The 18,278-nt window shown below is 45.0% G+C and overlaps 1 protein-coding gene across 7 annotated transcripts in view; it reads left to right on the plus strand.

Moving 5' to 3' along the window:
* The window catches only part of Caln1 (calneuron 1), a 473,529-nt gene that overhangs the window by 447,955 nt on the left and 7,296 nt on the right, over window positions 1–18,278 (plus strand). For all 7 annotated transcript variants that reach the window (XM_021163075.2, XM_029477872.1, XM_029477873.1 and 4 more), the window contains one exon: window positions 6,077–6,233. In XM_021163075.2, coding sequence (XP_021018734.1) covers window positions 6,077–6,233 — 157 coding nt within the window. The remainder of the gene's footprint in view (window positions 1–6,076; window positions 6,234–18,278) is intronic.

Here is an 18,278-nt window from a genome sequence, read left to right on the forward strand (position 1 = left end):
CAGCTCCTTCTCCAGTGTCATACCTGCCTGGATGCTGCCATGTTTCCTGTTATGGTGATAATGGGCAGAACCTCCGAACCTGTAAGCCAGCCCTAATAAATGTTCTCCCTAATGAGAGTTGCCTTGGTTATGGTGTCTTTTCACAGAAATGGAAATCCTAACTAAGGTGTTAATGTTTATTTTTATTTTTAACTGTGTATTTGTATGTGTGTGCACTTGAGTGCAGTATGAGCAGTGGACAGAAGAGAGCTCAAATCCCCCAGAGCTGGAGTTACAGGCAGATGTGAGTCTTCTCACATGAGTGTTCTATAAGAGCAATGTGTCTATGCTTAACAGTAGAGCTGTATCCCCAGCACCTGGGTCTCATTCTTTTGACCAGGAGGAAGTAACATTGTCCTATTGGACCTCCATGAAATCCAGATACCTCCACCCTCTTAATATGCCAATTTAAACCCTACGTTAAGAATAAATCTGATGTTTACCTTTTTAGTATTACCAGGAGAATGGACACAGGAGGTGGGGTCCACCCTCAATGGCGTCTATGGCATAATATCTTTTAGTACTTTTGTGGTTGAGGGAACATGAGCTGATCCTAGTGGAGACGGTGTAGTGGTACAAAATACGTGCCCATAGTCATGAACAAAAGGGAGAAAGGAAGGGACTGAGTCCTGCAATCCCCTTCTGTGACTGCAATCCTACTGAAGTAAACAGAGGACCTCCTTCTAGACTCTACTCCTTAAAATATTCTAATACTCCCCAGTAACACCACAGACAGGAGACAATTACCTTCAACACATGGGCCTTTGAGAGACACGTGTTTGACCAGCCAGTGGCCGTACCCAAGCTTCTCCGTCACTGGATTTCAGAATGTCCATTCTCAGCATCTCTTTCCCTCATCCTTGTCCCCATGAATTCTAGTTTGCTTTCTGTCTCTGGGATAAAAACACTGGGGCAAAAAGCAACTTACTCACAGGAGGAGAGGGTTTGCTTTAGCATATGCTTCCAGGTCATAGTTCATCACTGAGGGAAGTCGGGGTAGAAGCTTAAGACTGGCATCTGGAGACAGGAAACTTGGGGGTGGAGTGTGTGTGTGTGTGTGTGTGTGTGTGTGTGTGTGTGTGTGTGCTGCTTGCTGGCCTTTTGAAAGACTCATTGTGTGCTAACTGCGTCACAGGCAGCCCAGGGATGTCAGCCCAGGGAAGGCTGCCAGCCACAAGAGGCGGGCTTTCCCTCAACTAAGGATCAAGACAGTCCCCTACAGACATGCCTACAGACCAGTCTGACCACTCCCCAGTCAAGGCCTTTCCTCTCAGAAGACTCACATGTCTCTAGGCTGGGTCAAATGGACAAGCTTGCTTGTGTGAGAGTATGCATGCGTACAAGCATGCATGCTATGGGTGTGTGCATTGGTGGATGAGTGTGTGTGTATGTGTGTGTGTGTGTCTCTCTCTCTCTGTGTATATGTGTGTATTGTGTGTGTGTCTGTCTCTGTGTGTGTGTGCATATGTGCGTGTCTCTCTCTGTGTATGTTTGTGTATTGTGTGTGTATGTGTCTGTCTGTCTGTGTGTATTATGTGTATCTGTCTGTATCTCTCTCTCTCTCTCTCTCTCTCTGTGTGTGTAGGTGAAAGGACCACCTCTCCTGCTATTCCTCAGGAGCACCATCCACCTTGGTTCTTTTTTAAAGACAGGTTTTCTCACTGGCCCAGAGCTCACTAAGAAGACTAAGCTAGCTGGCCAGAAAGTCCTAGGGATGCTCCTGTCTCTACCGCCTGCCTTGAGTTCCTGCCCTTGCCTCCCCAGTACTGATACTATGGGCTTAGACCACCACCCATGATTTATGTAGTGCTGAGATACATAGGACCCGGGGCTTTGTGTCAGCTGAGTGAGGACTCAATTGACCACATCATGCCCGTAGCCACTATGCTATAGTCAGTCTTGAGAGAAATCTTAACATGTGGGTCTACTGTACATAATTTACATGCTAAAAATAATGAGAAGCATTAAATCCTAAGAGTAACTCAAGACAAGTATGGAAGCTGAATTGATGGGTCATCATGAGAGAAATAACTACTGGCACCATGTTCCTGTTTTATAGTGATTTCTTCCTAAACTTTAAGAGATGGCTATCCTGATAATATAGATGACATATGACGCTCGGCTGGGTTTGTTTAGGCGTCAGTATCCTGTGTTGGACACCATTATATCACTATGACAGAATAGTCAGGAAGTACTGTTGTGTCTGTATGTGTGTGTGTGTGGGGGGGGTTCTATCTGAGCTCAGGATCAAAGGTGATTCAGTCCATGGTCCCCTGAGTTTTTCTATATGAGCTTGAGGTGAAGTTAGAAGAGAGTGGCAGATGAAAACTGCTCACCTCATGATTGGGGTGGGGTGGGGGAGAGAGAAAGAGAGAAAGAGAGAGAGAGAGAGAGAGAGAGAGAGAGAGAGAGAGAGAGAGAGAGAGAGAAAGAGAGAGAGAGAAGCATCTAGTCTGAGGTTTTCATAGACATACTCCTAGTGGTCTACCGATCAGGACCTACCTCCTAACAGCCCATTCAGCTATGGATGCCTTCATGAACTAATCCACTGGTAAAGTCAGCACATTCAGGATCCAGTCTCTTCTCAACAGTACCACCAGCTAAGGATCCAGCTAATTGCCTCTAGGGGTCTGAAAAACATTTCATCTATAAGCTACAGTATATTCTTTGGGAGGGTGGGTGGTACTGGAACTCACTGTACCAGGCTAGCCTCAAACTCAGAGATCTGCCTGCCTCTGCCTCTGCCTCTGCCTCTGCCTCTGCCTCTGCCTCTGCCTCTGCCTCTGCCTCTGCCTCTGCCTCTGCCTCTGCCTCTGCCTCTGCCTCNCTCTGCCTCTGCCTCTGCCTCTGCCTCTGCCTCTGCCTCTGCCTCCCCAGTGCTAGGATTAATGACCTATGACACCCCTGCTCAGTGCACCACAATGTATTCTAATGACTATAAGACTCAGCCTAAACAATGGAGCTAGGAATGTGTATCTTTAGTTCCCTTCCCCTAGCCTCTAGTCAGTCTTTTCACATAGTTTCTGAATGGCAGAAATATCTTGAAGTTGTATAATTATTTTCCAGGCAGCTTTTCCATGCCTTAGATTGGTCTTCCAAGAAGTAGTGACTCATTTTTTTTTCTGCCTAAAAAAATCTGTTTGATGTCAACACTATTCATCTCTGACCATGGCAGAGAATCTCTTCTGGCTTTATCATGTTGCTGTGATAAAACACTCGGACCGAAAGCCACTTGGACAATGGAGGGTTGATGTGGCTTTCACTTCTAGGTCACCCTCAGTCATTAAGCAAAGTCACAGCAAGAATGAGGCAGAAATCTCAGGGGAGTGCTGCCCCCTGGCTTGCTCACAGGTTTGTGTTCAACTAGTTTTCCTAGACACCTCAAGGTCACCTATTCAAGGAATGGTATCACCCACACTGGTCTGTTTCACCCTCGCCCCCAACACATTAATTTACAATGAAGACAATCCCCAAGAGAGGTGTCCACAGGCTGATCTGATCTGGTCACTCCTTCATGGAGCGTCCCTCCTCAGGTGACTCCAGGCCGTGTCAAGTTGACAGTTAAACCTAGAACAGGATCCCAATTTTCACATCAGAATTATTCTCCTCTGCATTCTTTGTGCCTCGGTCCTGCACATGCGTGGGTTGCTAACGCACCCCTCATGTATCCAGTGTGAAAGGACATTGTGTCCAGCTTTATGTCAAATTCAGCCTCAGCAGCCACTAAACTGTAGTGCAGAAAACACATCCAGTATACGAATGACCATCTGTTGTTCTGACTCATAACAGGGCTTTCAACTAGAACCATCTCACTTCTCTCCAAGAAGTTTCAGCAACTCAATTTAATTTCCTAGAACAAGGTTCCTCCTTCTCAAATCTTTGAAAAGACAGGAAGGGAAGAGAAATGTTCAGGACCTGCTTTTGGTGTTGTGCGGTTTCAACTTAGTGCGTGACTTAGTCGCTTAGTGTGATGGTTAACCTTCTCTGTCAGTTCTATGGGATCTAGGATCACACAGGATAGAGACCTCTGGAGCATGTCTGTGAGGTGTTTTACAGACTAGGTTAGCTGATGGAGGTAAACCCACCCTAGGTCTCATGGGCTGGGGTCCTGGGCTGAATAAAAAGGAGACGGTGAGCTGAGCACCAGCATCCATCTCTGATTCCTGATGCAATGTGTCCGGCTGCTTCCAGCCCTTACTACCATGCCTTCTCCACCTGGGTGGTCTGTATCATTTAGAACTGTGAGTTCAAATAAACCAAGGCTTCCTTATGATCATTTGCCCCGTGTTTGGTCATAACAATGAGAAAAATAATGAATCTACTATATTAGCTCATTTTTCATCATTTTGGTAAATCCCTTCTACAGAGGAGGCACTGATAGAAGCTCTAGTTTTGGAAAGGCAAGAATATGCTGCTGCCTCTCACTTGGCCCTAATGAAGGGGTTAGAGTGTAAACCATCACAATGGCAGGAACACATGCAACAGAGATCATACGGTAAGACCGGCAGTCAGAGAATGACTCACAGGTTAAGCTCTTACAACAATTAGGCTCGTGGGGCTGGGAAGATTTCTCAGTGGTTAAAGCACTGGCTGTACAAGCCTGAAGAACAGAGTTCAGGTCCTCAGAACCCATGGAAATGCCCTGCTGGCATGGCGACACACCTGTAATTCAGACTTTGGAATGGAGAACAAGAGATTTAGATCTAGGGAGAGAAGCTTGCCAACATGGCTAGAAGGACTAGCCATATTGGCAAGCTCTGAGTTTGATTAAGAGATCCTGTCTCAATAAGTAAGGTAGAAAAGCAATGGAGAATGATTCTAAGTCTTCTCATGCATGTGCACCCATGTATATATGCATGTGCACCACACACACTCACACACATATACAGACAGACACACACACACATACACACACAGACAGACAGACACACACACACATACACATACAGACAGACAGACACACACACACACACATACAGACAGACAGACACACACACATACATACACACACAGACAGACAGACACACACACACACATACACACACAGACACAGACACACACAGGAAAACTAAGATCTGTCTGGGAACTGAGGTTCCCTTCAATAGTGACACCTTCAGTGATCTAACCAGCTACCAGGTCTCATATATATATATATATATATATATAAAATTATTATTATTATTATCTGTATACATATGGGGTCCTGAATATATACATTCACCAATTGCAGGTGCCCTCAGAGACCAGAAGCAGGAGTCTCATCCCCTTTGCCTACAGTTACAGGCAATTGTGAGCTGCCCAACATAGATATTGGAAACAATGATCAGTTCCTCTGAAAGAACAGAACATATTCTTAACCATGGAGCAACCTCTGTAACCTCATGTCCCATGCCTAAAAGTTTCCTCTACCTCAACACAGCAACACTGAGCACAAGGCTTGCAACTCTGTTGGAGGGATGGTGTGTATATGTGTGTGTGTGTGTGTGTGTGTGTGTGTGTGTGTGTGTGTGTGCATGCACACGCATGCACGTGCGAGCGCGCGCGCACACACACACACACACAGGTTTGGGGGAACCACAATCAGACCACAGTAGAAATGTGTTAAGTACATACTCAAAGCAAAATTGGAATGGCTGGTTCCTTAGTAGATGATAATTTTTTTGAAACATATGCATTATTCAAAGTAGAAACAGTATTACTGGTTTCTCGAAAGATGATGGAATTTTAGAACCATATGTACTGTGTAAAGTATGGCACTATACTATGTGGAAGGTTGATGACAGATAGCTAGTGGATGGTCAACCCAATAGCAAGTGGCTTTAACTCTGCTCCTGAATCAGAGGCTATGTTTCACTTGCTGTACCCCCAATAAGACCACGGATATGTTTGGAGCTGAGCAGGGTGACAAAGTTCTCATCTGGTAGCCTGAGAAACTCATTTTCCTAAAGGAGCTTTGGGGCATGCTGACAGCACCCCAGCTGAGTTCGAACCCCTGTTTTCACAGTCCTCCTCTCTTCCTGTTCTTTGTCTCCCCCAGTTCGACATGCAGAGAGTCACTCTGGAAGAGCTGAAGCACATCCTGTACCATGCCTTCCGGGATCACTTAACAATGAAGGACATTGAGAACATTATCATCAACGAGGAGGAGAGTTTGAACGAGACCTCGGGAAACTGCCAGACAGAGTTTGAAGGAGGTGGGTGAACCTGGGTGTCTTCCTGAGTGCCTCCAATATGATGTCTTCAGGACAAGAAGCAGCCTTGTCCTGTAGTGTAAACATTCAGGGCTAAGTGTGCAGGTCAGCTTGGGGAAGATTCCATGGTTTCCTTAGTTCAGCTTTATGTTTGCTTTCTCTTCTTCTTTTCACTTTTCTTTCGTAGGGTTTGGGGTATGTTCACATGTATGTGCACGTGGACACAAGAAGCCAGGGTTGGGTATCTTCTTCTATCTCTTTCTTATTTTGTGAGGCAGACTCTCTCCCTGCCCCAGGAGCTCACAGTTTCAGTGAGACTGGCTGATAGTGAGTCCTGAGGACCCACGTGCCTCTGCTTTCCTGGTGCTGGAGTTACATCTGTGCTACTGTGTCCAGCTTTTATGTGAGTGCTAGGGACCACAGCTCACTCAGGTCCTCATGCTCATACAGTCGATGCTTTAACCCAGCACAGAACCATCATCCTAGCCCTCTCTTTCTCCTTTTTCTTCTTCTTCTCTCTTCTTCTTCTTCCTCCTTTTCTTCTCATCTCTTCTTTCTCTTCCTTCTCCTCCTCCTTTTCCTTCTCCTCCTTTTTGTTATTTGGATTTTGCTTTTGCTTTCATATGGGTCTCTGTCTCTGTCTGTCTGTCTGTCTGTCTGTCTCTCTCTCTCTCTGAGATAGGGTTTCTATATGTAACCAAGGCTATACTTACTCATTCAAACTTAAGATCCTCATGCCTCCATCTCTAGAGGTCTGGGATTATAGCACGTACACCAGGGTATAGGGCTCAAAGTTCAAGTGCAAGAAGATCGTGTAAGGCTTTTGTCCTTCCTGAGGTCATTCCGAGTCTAGGAGGATGGCTGTGTGGCTTTGTGGCAATTTGCTTTTGCTTGATGGAGGCTGACTGCCCCAGGGATGGTAGAAGGAGCCCCCTGAATCTGTCAGGAAACCTGGACCAAGTTCATTGGCTAATTGAATGACCTTGGGCAAGCTGTGCAACTCCTCTGTGTTCCCTCATCTACATATGTCAGGATAATTACATTTGCTCCACAGAATCCCCAGGAAAGGATAAGCTCTGGGCTTCTTGGATGCATTGACCAGAAAGGGCTCAGGGATGGAGTCCTTTTAGCAACCTAATCAGAGGGCTAACAGAAAGAACAAAGGTCATCTGAACTCAAAGGAGAAACTCAGGAAGGGTTCACGGAAAAAAAAATTATCTACATGAGGGGGAAAAGCTTATTTCCAGTAGTCACTCAAGAGTTCCTAGGAAGGTAACTGATGTTATCCTTCTTCCAGACTTAAACAGATGTTTTGGGGTCTAGAGAGGCTCAGTAGTTAAGAACGCATATTGTTTTTGCAGATCCACGTTTAAGGCTCAACACCCACATCAGATGGATCATAACCACCTGTACCTCCAGCTCCAGTGGATGCAATGCCCTTTTCTGTACGCAGAGGGCACCTATACTCATAACACACACACACAGTATATTAGGAGAAAACAGCTATTCTAATTAACAGAGGTAAACATTTGTTGTAATGCACTAAAATATCATAGTTAGCCATCAGCAGATTTTTCCATGCTCGGTGCTGAGACTCTGTGGAGGTTAATTAATTAACTATTTGTATTATTTTTGCAGTACTGAGGTGGGGTGAACCTGGATTCCTGTGCATGCTAGGCAAATACCTTATCAATGGGCTCTCTTCCCGCCCTCCTTTTCCTTTTTTTTTTCTTTTTTTTTTAACTTCACTTTATTTATTTTGTGGGTGTGAATGGGTGGGGGATGGGTGGGGGGTAGGTGGGTGACACATAGGCTATGGTGCACATGTAGAGTTGGAGGACAGCTCATGGTGGTTAGTTCTGTCCTTCTACCACTTGAGACTCAGGGATGCAACTCAGGTAGGTGGTCAGCCCTGGTGGCAAGTACCTTCCCCCACTGAGACATCTCTCTGACCTGTCCCTTTTCTTTTTGAGACTGGGGCGTGCATGAAGCACACTCTAGTTCAGGGTTGCCTTGAACTTGAGGTCCACCTGCCTTCCCCTCCAGAGCAGCCAACATTACAGACTCAACATGTTATTTTTTAAGTGTGTGTATGTATGTGTTTGTGTATAGATGCACAGGCTCATACGTGTATGGGTGTGCGTGTGTTGGTGTGTGTGCACACATGCATGTGGAAGTTTGAAGGCCAGGGGAACAACTTTGGCTGTTGTTACAATAGAATCTACCTCAGTTCTTGAGAGGGTCTCTTACATTCACATGGAACTCACTAGTTCACCTAGGCTGGATGGCCCCTGAGTCACAGAAATTCTCTTGTCTCCACCTTCCCAGTGCTAGAATTACAAGAATGTGTCATGTGCTATGACTGTCTGTCTGTCTTAACTTACTATTTGTTTATAGTCAGAGGGTTTCATTATTTAGTCCTGGCTGGCCTGATACACACTACATAGACCAGGCTGGTCTTGACTGCTTGCTTCTGCCTCCTGAGTGCTGGGATTAAAGGCAGGGGTCCTACCTCCATCCCTAGGTTAGTCTCTCTGTCTCTGTCTCTGTCTCTCTGTCTCTGTCTGTCTCTCTCTGTGTGTATGTGTACGCCATCTGTATGTGTATAACACAGAGGCCATAAGTGTCCATTAGATTCCATGGAGCTGAAGTTACAGGTAATTGTCAGCTGCCCCATGTAGTGCTAGGAAGGCTGAGCCATGTCTCTATCCCTTGCTTTCTTGTCTCTAAACACCCAAGAAGTCAAGATTCACAGCTGTCAAACTATCATATATATATATATGTATATCATATATATATATCATATATACACACACACACACACACACACACAAAATGGTGCTGGGTCAGCTGGCTATAGAGCTGCTGCCTTTATGGCTGAGTGCTATGGCCAGGAGCCAGCCCTAGAAGGAAAGGGATGGATGGTGACTTCCCACATGCATACCAGCTGCTGGCCACCTGCTCACGTGTTGAACTGAAGCCTCATCACAGCTCTGAGATAGGTGTGGTTTTACTCCTGTGGCTACACAGAAAGAAACTGAAGCTCAGTGAAATGAAGTCTTTTGTCTAGAGTCAAATGAGGCTAAAGACTTGAGCCTTCATCTACTGGATTATGTCTTACCCTAGTGAGTGAGTGTATGTTTGTGTGTGTGTGTTCATGTGGAGGTGATTTGTCCATGCACAAGTGTGTGTGGGGAATCCAGAGGTTGACATCATGTGACTCTCCACCTTATTTTTATGAGTCAGAGTCTCTTACTGAAACTGGAGTTCCTCCATTCAGCCCCCATGGCTGCCCCAGGGATCCTTCAGTGTCTCCCCTTGGCACTGGGATTATAGATGCGTGCTGCCATGCTTGACCTTTGACATGGGTCTCAGAGGACCTTAACTCAGGTCTTCATGCTTCATGCTTACGCGTGCTCTTTTCTGACCAAACCATTTCCCCAGTCCCCTAGTTTCGTCATTTGTCACTGAAGGTCCTTTGCAGGAGCAACTTCCAAATCTCTCTATGAAATTCCATATCCATTTTTCTATCACACTGGTGGTGAGATCATACCTAGCCTGGAAGACAAGTAAGAAAGAACAGCAAGACTGTGCGAGCCTCTCAAGGCACATTTTCAAAAATCCCTTTTCTCAGATTTTTCCTGGACATTCTGACAGCAGGCCCAGAGGAGGGAAATCAAACAAAACTCATCACCTGGGTGCCATAGTTAGCTTTTTAATGTTTTATTTTTATCTCTAATTATGATGTGTATATTCGTGTGTGTGTGTGTGTGTGTGTGTGTGTGCTTGAGTATAGTGCCCATGGAAGCCAGAAGAGGGCATCTGGTTGCCTGGAGTTACAGGGGGCTAGCTTCCCTGACGTGGGTGCTGGGAACCAAAATGGAGCCATCTGCAAAAACAGTCCACATTCTTAACGGCTGAGCCATCTCTCCAACCCCTAATGATTAGTTTTTAGGTATCAGCTTGTCACATCTACAGCCACTTGAGAGGAGATCCTTAATGTGGGAGTGTCTAGGTCAGGTTGGCCTGTGGGTATGTCTGTTGGGGAATTGTCTTAATTAAGCCAATTGATATGGAAAGACCCAGCCACTGTGGCAAGCATCATTCCTGAGGCAACGAGTCTTGAGCTATAAAACAGAGGAGAAAGCTAACTGAGAATGAGCAAGCAAGGATCCTGTGCATTTTCTCCATCTGGGTATCAAATTCCTGCCTTGACTTCCCTATAACACTGGCCTGCAACTTGGAATTGTGAGGCAAACAAACCCTTTCCTCCCTCGGTGGCTTTTTCTGCCAAGGTCTTTGTCGTAGCAACAGGAGTGAAACTGGAACACTAAATAAGTAGTCTCTGGGAAAGAGTTGAACTTCTCTGCACCCACCAAGTCTCCATCTGATGAAAGAGGAACAAAGGTCAGGGAAGATCTCTGCAGTATGTGGATATCTATATCACTCTTTCCTGCTTGTGTGACATGGCTTGAATATGAATGTCACATAGTCTCATGACTTTAACACTGGTTCCCAGACAGATGATGGAGCTATTTAGGGAGTCCTGAAAAGTTTATGATGTGGGGGGCATTGTACCCGAAGGGACATAACTGGAAGGGAGTATGTCACTGGGGTTGGGCTCTTGGGAGTATATTTTCTCTGGCCACCTCAAGTCCCATGCTGGGCTTCCTAGTTAGCTATGATGTGAACAACTTTCCTCTGCCGTTACTTTTTCCACCATAATGTTTTGTCCAAGCATTTGGGACCAAGAAAAGTGTGGGCTGAAATCTCTGAAGCTACAAGCCAACATTAACCTTTTTTTCTTCTAAATTATTTCTGCCAGGTATTTGATCACTGTCTTAGTTAATTTTCCTGTAGCTGTGATAAAATATTCTGACTGAAACAACTTAAGGGAGAAAGGGTTTGTCTGGTTCACCTTTCCAGGGTATAGTCCACCATGTTGAGGAAGTCAAGGCAGCAGTAATACGAGGCAGGCAGACACATTACACCTGCAGATAGGAAGCAGGGAGTAATGAATGCGCCTCTTTAGGCAATCTAAGCCTAGGGAATGGTGCCGCCCACTTTTAAGGCTCGTCCCACCTTAAATAACCTAATCAAGATAACCCTTCACAGTTGTGGCCATAGATTTGCCTGCTGGATCACTCTAGATCCAGTCAAGTTGAGAGTTAATATATCAGCCAGCAAAGTCACTGATGAGAAATGTAATATGCTATGTGGTCCCTACATGATTGAGCATACATCATTTTATTTTATTAAAAATTAAAAAAAATATTTTTTTCTTTCCTATTCAATGAAAAGATTTTATAGTGGTAGTTATATTTAGATGCAAACATATCAGGGACTTTGGAAGGTCAGAGAGAATTCTATGGTCCAATCCAAGGTCACAAGGGCAGTCATCTCTTCAAAGTCAAGCTGTTCCTGTCAGGTCACCAAGTGCTCACCTACATGATATAATCTGCATTGTCACCCAGGAATTCATTATGACTCCTTTGGGCCCATCCAAATGACAGGGGCACAGGGTGTCACCCATACCATCTGCTTCCAGCTGGCCTGCCCTCTGACTTTCCTGAAATAAAACCCTGTCTTTGGCTTGAGGGGGAGGTAAGTGGGCAGCTAGGGCTGGTAGCCTGTGGAAGGCCAGAAGGCAACTTTTGGAAACAGACTTGGCATATGGGTTAAAAATTAAGGAATGGCTCTTTTGTCCGGGGATCCTCTAAGTTTTCTACAACACTGTAGAAGAGTTTTCTGAGGACCAATTTAAATTCGAAGATACCAAAGACACAGAGAATTGTTCTTGATCAGTATGAAAAACAATTCCTCCTCCTCTTCTCCCTCTTCTTCTCCCTCACCCTCCTCTCCCTCCTCCTCTTCTCCCTCCTCACTTTCTTCTCCTCCTTTTATCTTTCCTCTCATTTATCCTCTTCTTCACCCTCCCCTTTTATTCTCCCTCCTCCTCCTCCATCTTCATTTCTCCTTTCCTGTCTCTTGTCTTCTCCCTTAGTGTTACTCTCTCTTCCTCTCTTTCATTCTTGATCAGACCGAGACAATAATAGGACTCCCCATCCCAAGACTCATCCTCATCCACAAGAGGGCCCCTTCTCAAATCTATTCAGCTCTTATGTCTACAGATAAGCCAAGAGCTATGCACACTATTCTTGGTTCTTATGAAGTCTTGGGTTGGGAATCTCAACTACATGGAGTAAGTCGTGCAGATCCCAGAAACAAAAGATGTATATCATCATCAAAAGGAAGGGAAGGACATCGGGAAGGTCAGCACTATGCTTGACCTTCACACCTGGGACCTTTAGAAGCAAGGCAAAGCTGTCTGAAGTACAGAAAAGTCAAGAAGATGACAGTGAGGTTTTGTGGTACAAAGTGAACCATCTTCCAATTGTACACGTAGAGGTTGCTCTCTCCCTCTTTAGAAAGGCCTCATTAAACAAAACCAACCTCATTCCACTTCCTACAGCTCCATCCTCCATCACAACCTTTAAGTCTTACCTGGTGATGATGCCTAATACCATCAAGGTATATTCGTATATTCCTTTTCTGGGCTGGAGTGATAGCTCATGGTTAAGAGTACTTGTTGCTGGCTCATGAGGAGTAGAGTTTAGATGTTCAGCACCAAAGTAACAAGTGAGTTTCAAATACACACCAGTAACTCCATCTCTGAGAGATCCAATGCCCTGCTCTGGCATCTGTGTACAAAGGCATGCATACCCACACAGGCACAGATTCAGACACACACACACACACACACACACACACACACACACACAAATAGATAGATGATAGATAGATAGATAGATAGATAGATAGATAGATAGATAGAGATAGGTAGATAGATAGAGATAGAGTAACTCTTTACAGAAAGCCAAAAGATAAGCTACAAATTGTGGCTAAGTGATTAAGGACACATACTGCTCTTGAGTTTGTGGCAGCTCACAACCACTTATTACTCCAACTCCAGTATCTGACATCCTCTTCTGGCCTCCTGTACACATGTACATACACATAGGTACATAAATAAGAATAAATTCTTTTAAAAAGAAAGAGAAAAAGAAAAACAAAACTCCTGTTCAATTTGTTCCATTTTAGGCTGTATCAAGTGCCAATTTCATAGACTCCATATTACTTCTCTTGGGGCTGGGATCAAACACTTGACAAGAAACAGCTTGATAGAGTAGGCTTATTTTATCTTACAGTTTGAAGATCCATGGTGGGAAAGGCATGAGGTTCATGTTGGTAGGAGCCCATCTCAGAGACACCTTACATCTTGATAGACCAAGAAGCAAAGAGTAGACAGGAAGTGGGGCTGGACTACAAAACCTTAAATCCCCTCCTACCAATGCCCCCTTCCTTTAGGAGGTAGGGTTCCACCCCCTAAAGGTTCTATAATCTCTCCCAAGTGGAAATAGCACCACCTTCTGGAGACCACATGTTCATACACATGAGCCTGTGAGGGGCATCTTGCATCCAAACCACAGGAGTTTCACAATGGATCAGACTTAAAGGATCTAAAGGCAGTTATAGTTTTCCAAACTGGGTAGTTACAGCTTATTCTGAGATTCACATGATCTGGAATTGGTAGTAATTCGTGTACCCACTCCTGAAACTCAGAGTTCCTACTGGAAATACTAGTGTTGAAGATCTGCATCAGTACAAGCTCATTCCACTCTGGAGGCATCATCTCTATAAACAAGCAGCCTAGTCACCAACATCCACAGGGAAGCAAAGGGATTACAATCTCCTAATACCCACAGTCGCCCAGCTGGCCAGTGTCAAAGTCTCTACTGATGACTGTCTCCAAGAGAAGAATCCCAGAGCTATCCCCTGTCACTTGCCAAGTGGAGCTGTGTGAACTAGTGTTAAAATAAGAAGTGCAAAGACAGTCTGTCACTAAAGCTTGCAGTCCTGGGTCCTGCCAGCAGGCAGGGTCTGTGGTTTATAGAGTTGGTTACAAGTGTGGGAGCTGGGGATCCTGCATCTGCCTCCTGCCACCCACTTTCTTACCGGCTGCCTCAGTGGCTAGAAGAATACTTGAAATCTAATAAAGAGATGGACATACACGCAATCTATATAGGATGCTTCCGGACAGAACCAACTCCTCCAAGATTAGATGAGATCCTCCTATGTGGAACTGTCATTGGGATTCTAAGTTTGTAGCCAAGGGAACTCAGGAGGTACAGGTAGCCAAAAACATGCACACAAGGTAAGAGTTGTGGAGATGGCTCAGTAGATAAAGTATTTCCCAAGAGATCAAAACTCAGGACCTCCATGTATATGTGAGCACATATGTACATACCCTCAAACAGAAAGTACCTGCACACACATCCATATAAGCACACATTCAAAAAGCCCATGTACACAAATGTTCATAACATATATATATATATATATATATATATATATATATATATATAATCAAAACCATCCAAATGCCTTTAAGTAATGAACTCACAAACAAGATGTAGTATGCTGTATCATTAAGCAATAGAAAGAAATGAGGTGATACAGTCATAGTGCTGCACCCCTGTAATTCTAAGCCTCAGGAGAATGAAGAGTCCAAGGTCATCCTTGGCTTGTAGTGAGTATGAGACCAGCCTGGGCTACATGAGACCCTGTTCCAAAATTTAAAATAATGAAATGTCGGTGCGACCCACAGTGCAAACTAACCTCCTGTGTGTGAAGTGAATGGAAGGAGACAGGAGTCCTGCATCCTGCAGGTCTATCTGTGTAGCATGTGGAGCAGGCAAGTCCATAGGAATAGAAAGGTCAGTGGTTGCCTGGGGCTAGGGACAGAGGCGAATGACTAATGGTACCAATGTGTATTGGTTTCTTCTTAGGGTGATGGAAATCTTCTTGTGTTGGGCAGGAGTGATGGTTACACAATTTGGGGAGTGTGTTAAGTTAGTTTTGATATTTGAACCGTGTAGCTAGATTAATAGTTGTAAGTTGATATCGAGAGCTGAGTCCTTTAAAAATAAATAAATAAATAAATAAAGGAGGAGCTAGATAATAGAACCACTGCTTCGAGAGTGTATGGGGCCCCAGGCTCGACAGTCCAGCATTGCAGTGCAATGGGAGAAGGGAGGGGAGGGTAAAAAGGGGAGGGGAGAGGGAAGGAAAGGGGAAGAAGGGAAGAAAGGAAGGGTTGAGGGCAAGTCAGCAAGAAGGGATTAGGCGTGAGGCTCCTTTGCATGTGGCAGCCAGAGACTGAGACTCCTGGGATGGCAGGCTGCACAGGGAAGGCTGCAGAGAGTGCTGTCGCATACTAAGCAGGGCTCTGGAAAGGTGAGCCTAGTCAGTTCAGGAAGAATTGATGGGGTAAGAAGCCAGGAAGAGCTCTGGGAGTGTCAGGTATGCTCAGCTCTAACACTGGAAGCGGCAGCAACCAGGAGAATGAACAAGCAGGTGTCTCCTCTGGCCCCAGGGGAGGCAGGCATGTAGCTTGGTATTTCTCTGGCAATTTATGGTGGGATGTAGCTTTCAGTTGGGTTAGCTCATTAATCTTAGTAGTGATTTGTTTTTAATTCATTTTTTAAAATTTATTTTTAAATTTTTTTTTGTAGTTTGAGACAAGGTTTTTCTATGTAGCCCTGGCTGTCCTAGAACCCGCTCTGTAGACCAGGCTGCCCTCCAACTCACAGCCATTAGCCTGCCTCTGCCTCCAGAGTGCTGGGATTAAATGCAGGCACCACCACTGCCCAGACTATTTCACTCTTTTTAAATTGTATGCCTGTGTGTATACATGTGTCAGGGCCAGAGGTGAACATAAGGAGTCGTCTTATGACACCATCCACTCCTTTATAGACAGGGTCTCTCATTAGCCTGGAGCTCAGTCCTTCAGCCAGGCTGGCTGGTCAGTGAGTCCCAGGAACCCTCCTGTCTCTGCCTCCCAGCACTGGGATGGTCAGGCATGTACCATCGGACCTAGCTTTTCATACAGGTTTTGGAAATTCAACCCAGCTCCTCATGCTTGTGTGAAAAGCACATTATGAAATGAACCATGTCCCCAGCTCCTGAATTCTTTTAGTGCTTAGAGGACCTATTGTCAGCTCTTTTTACAGAAGGGGAAACTGAGGCTTAGAGTTCAGACTTTCTCAGGGCTTCTAAGCAACAGTTGGGGAAAACATCAGATTAAAAACAAAGGGCCTATGATCTGGGGCTCCCAATTTGCTGCAGGTTGACCTGTAGCCTTTGAAGCAAAATAAAGCAAGAGTTGCTAAGAGCCAGGTTTAATGGCACAGATCCTGAGATCCCAGCTACTTGCAAGGCTGGAGCGGGAGGTCTGAAGTTCACAGTCAGAGTGAGAAATGTAGCGTGGTCAAAGCCAGTTGGGTCCATGCTGCTCTAACAGAGAACAGAATTCAGTTCCCAGCACCCACAAGGGGAGGCTCACAACTTTCTGTAACTCAAGTCCTAGGGGATCTGGTGCCCTCTCCTGGCTGCCTTGGCTACTCACAACCACATAGCATATGCTCACATAGACATACACATAAATAAAACAAAATAAATCTTTATGTAAATAAACATGCCATGATGCCTTGTGCCTAAATTCCAGATATTCACAGTCCAAAGGAGCATAAAGGTAGCTTCTTGCCTCAGTTGCTACAAGCTGGAGTACGTAGTAAGAATACATTTGTACAGGTATAGCCTGGGCTACATAGTAAGAATACATATGTACATGCATAGCCTGGGCTACATAGTAAGAATACATATGTACAGGTATAGCCTGGGCTACATAGTAAGAATACATATGTACACGCATAGCCTGGGATACATACTAACCCAAAACAGTAACAACAAGGAAAAGAAGGGAAAGAAACATGGGTGGAAGCTGCAACTCAGTAGCTATACACTTCTCTAGCATTCATGAGGCTCTGGGTTTAATGCCTAGGCCTGAAAACAAAAGGGGAACACGCTAGAAATAAATAATATTCGTTTGATGCTATATAATGAAATATAGATATGAAGTTGCCCATGACGGGTCTCAAGCGAGTCACAAGAAAATGAATTCAGTCCCGGCTCAGGCTCCTCCTGCCAGCCACACCAAGTGTCTCACACGTGTTTGCTGCTGCCAAGAGAAAGTTAAGGGGGACATATGCTGAGGTTTTGAATTGCATAGCAGAGCAAACCGTGGGTTCAAATCCCACCTTTGTGATTTATCACATGGTGTGGGCCTCTGCTGCTTGATACCAGAGTCTCTTCATTTATCTAAAGAACCTCACCCAGCCTGTGTGAGATTTTTAACTCTGCCCATAAAACAAACAAAATAAGCACAATACCCAGCTCAATGAGGGATGCCCAATAAATGGACAAGAAGAAGCCAGGCATGGTGGCACACGCCTTTAATACCCAGCACTCGGGAGGCAGAGGCAGGTGGATCTTGGTGCATTAGAGGCCAGCCTGGTCTACAAAGAAAGCTGCAGGACAGCCAGAGCTTTTACATGAAGAAGGCCTGTGTTGAAACAAAGATTGGCATCAATTATAGGGCTTAGGAGATGGCCCATTCTATAAAGTATCTGCCTTGCAAGCCTGAGGACCTATGTTCCATCTCCATAGTCCAAGTGAAGTAAGTGGGTATGGTGGTGTGCGCCTGCAATCCCAGTGCTGTAGAAGCAGAGACTTTAGCATGCTCGCTAGTTGGTCTAGCCCAAATGGCAAGTTCCTGTCTCAACAAGAAGGTGGGTGGCACGTGAGGAAAGATCCCCAAGGTTGTCCACACACTTGCACACAGGAATGCCCACACATAAGAAATAAATAAACAAAGTTGGGTTTTTTAAGAGGGGATCAGCGTGCATCGGGCGCAGACAATATTCTTGAAGTTATTTTTCTTAAGAACGTAAGAGCCCAACTTTCTATCATGAACTTATAGATGAGAGCACTGTTTCTGTAATGTCAAAAGGGTGGACATGCCTGTCTGGGTTCTCAGGCGCTTCTTATCTCTCCCTTCCCTATGCTTTGAAGGATTCTGAGATCAAAGTGGAAGAGACACTGCGGGAATCTATTAGTCACCTTTCTCATCTGTCTGACCAAACCCTG

The sequence above is a fragment of the Mus caroli genome, chromosome 5 (genome assembly GCF_900094665.2).
Source record: "Mus caroli chromosome 5, CAROLI_EIJ_v1.1, whole genome shotgun sequence".
Classification (NCBI taxonomy): domain Eukaryota; kingdom Metazoa; phylum Chordata; class Mammalia; order Rodentia; family Muridae; genus Mus; species Mus caroli.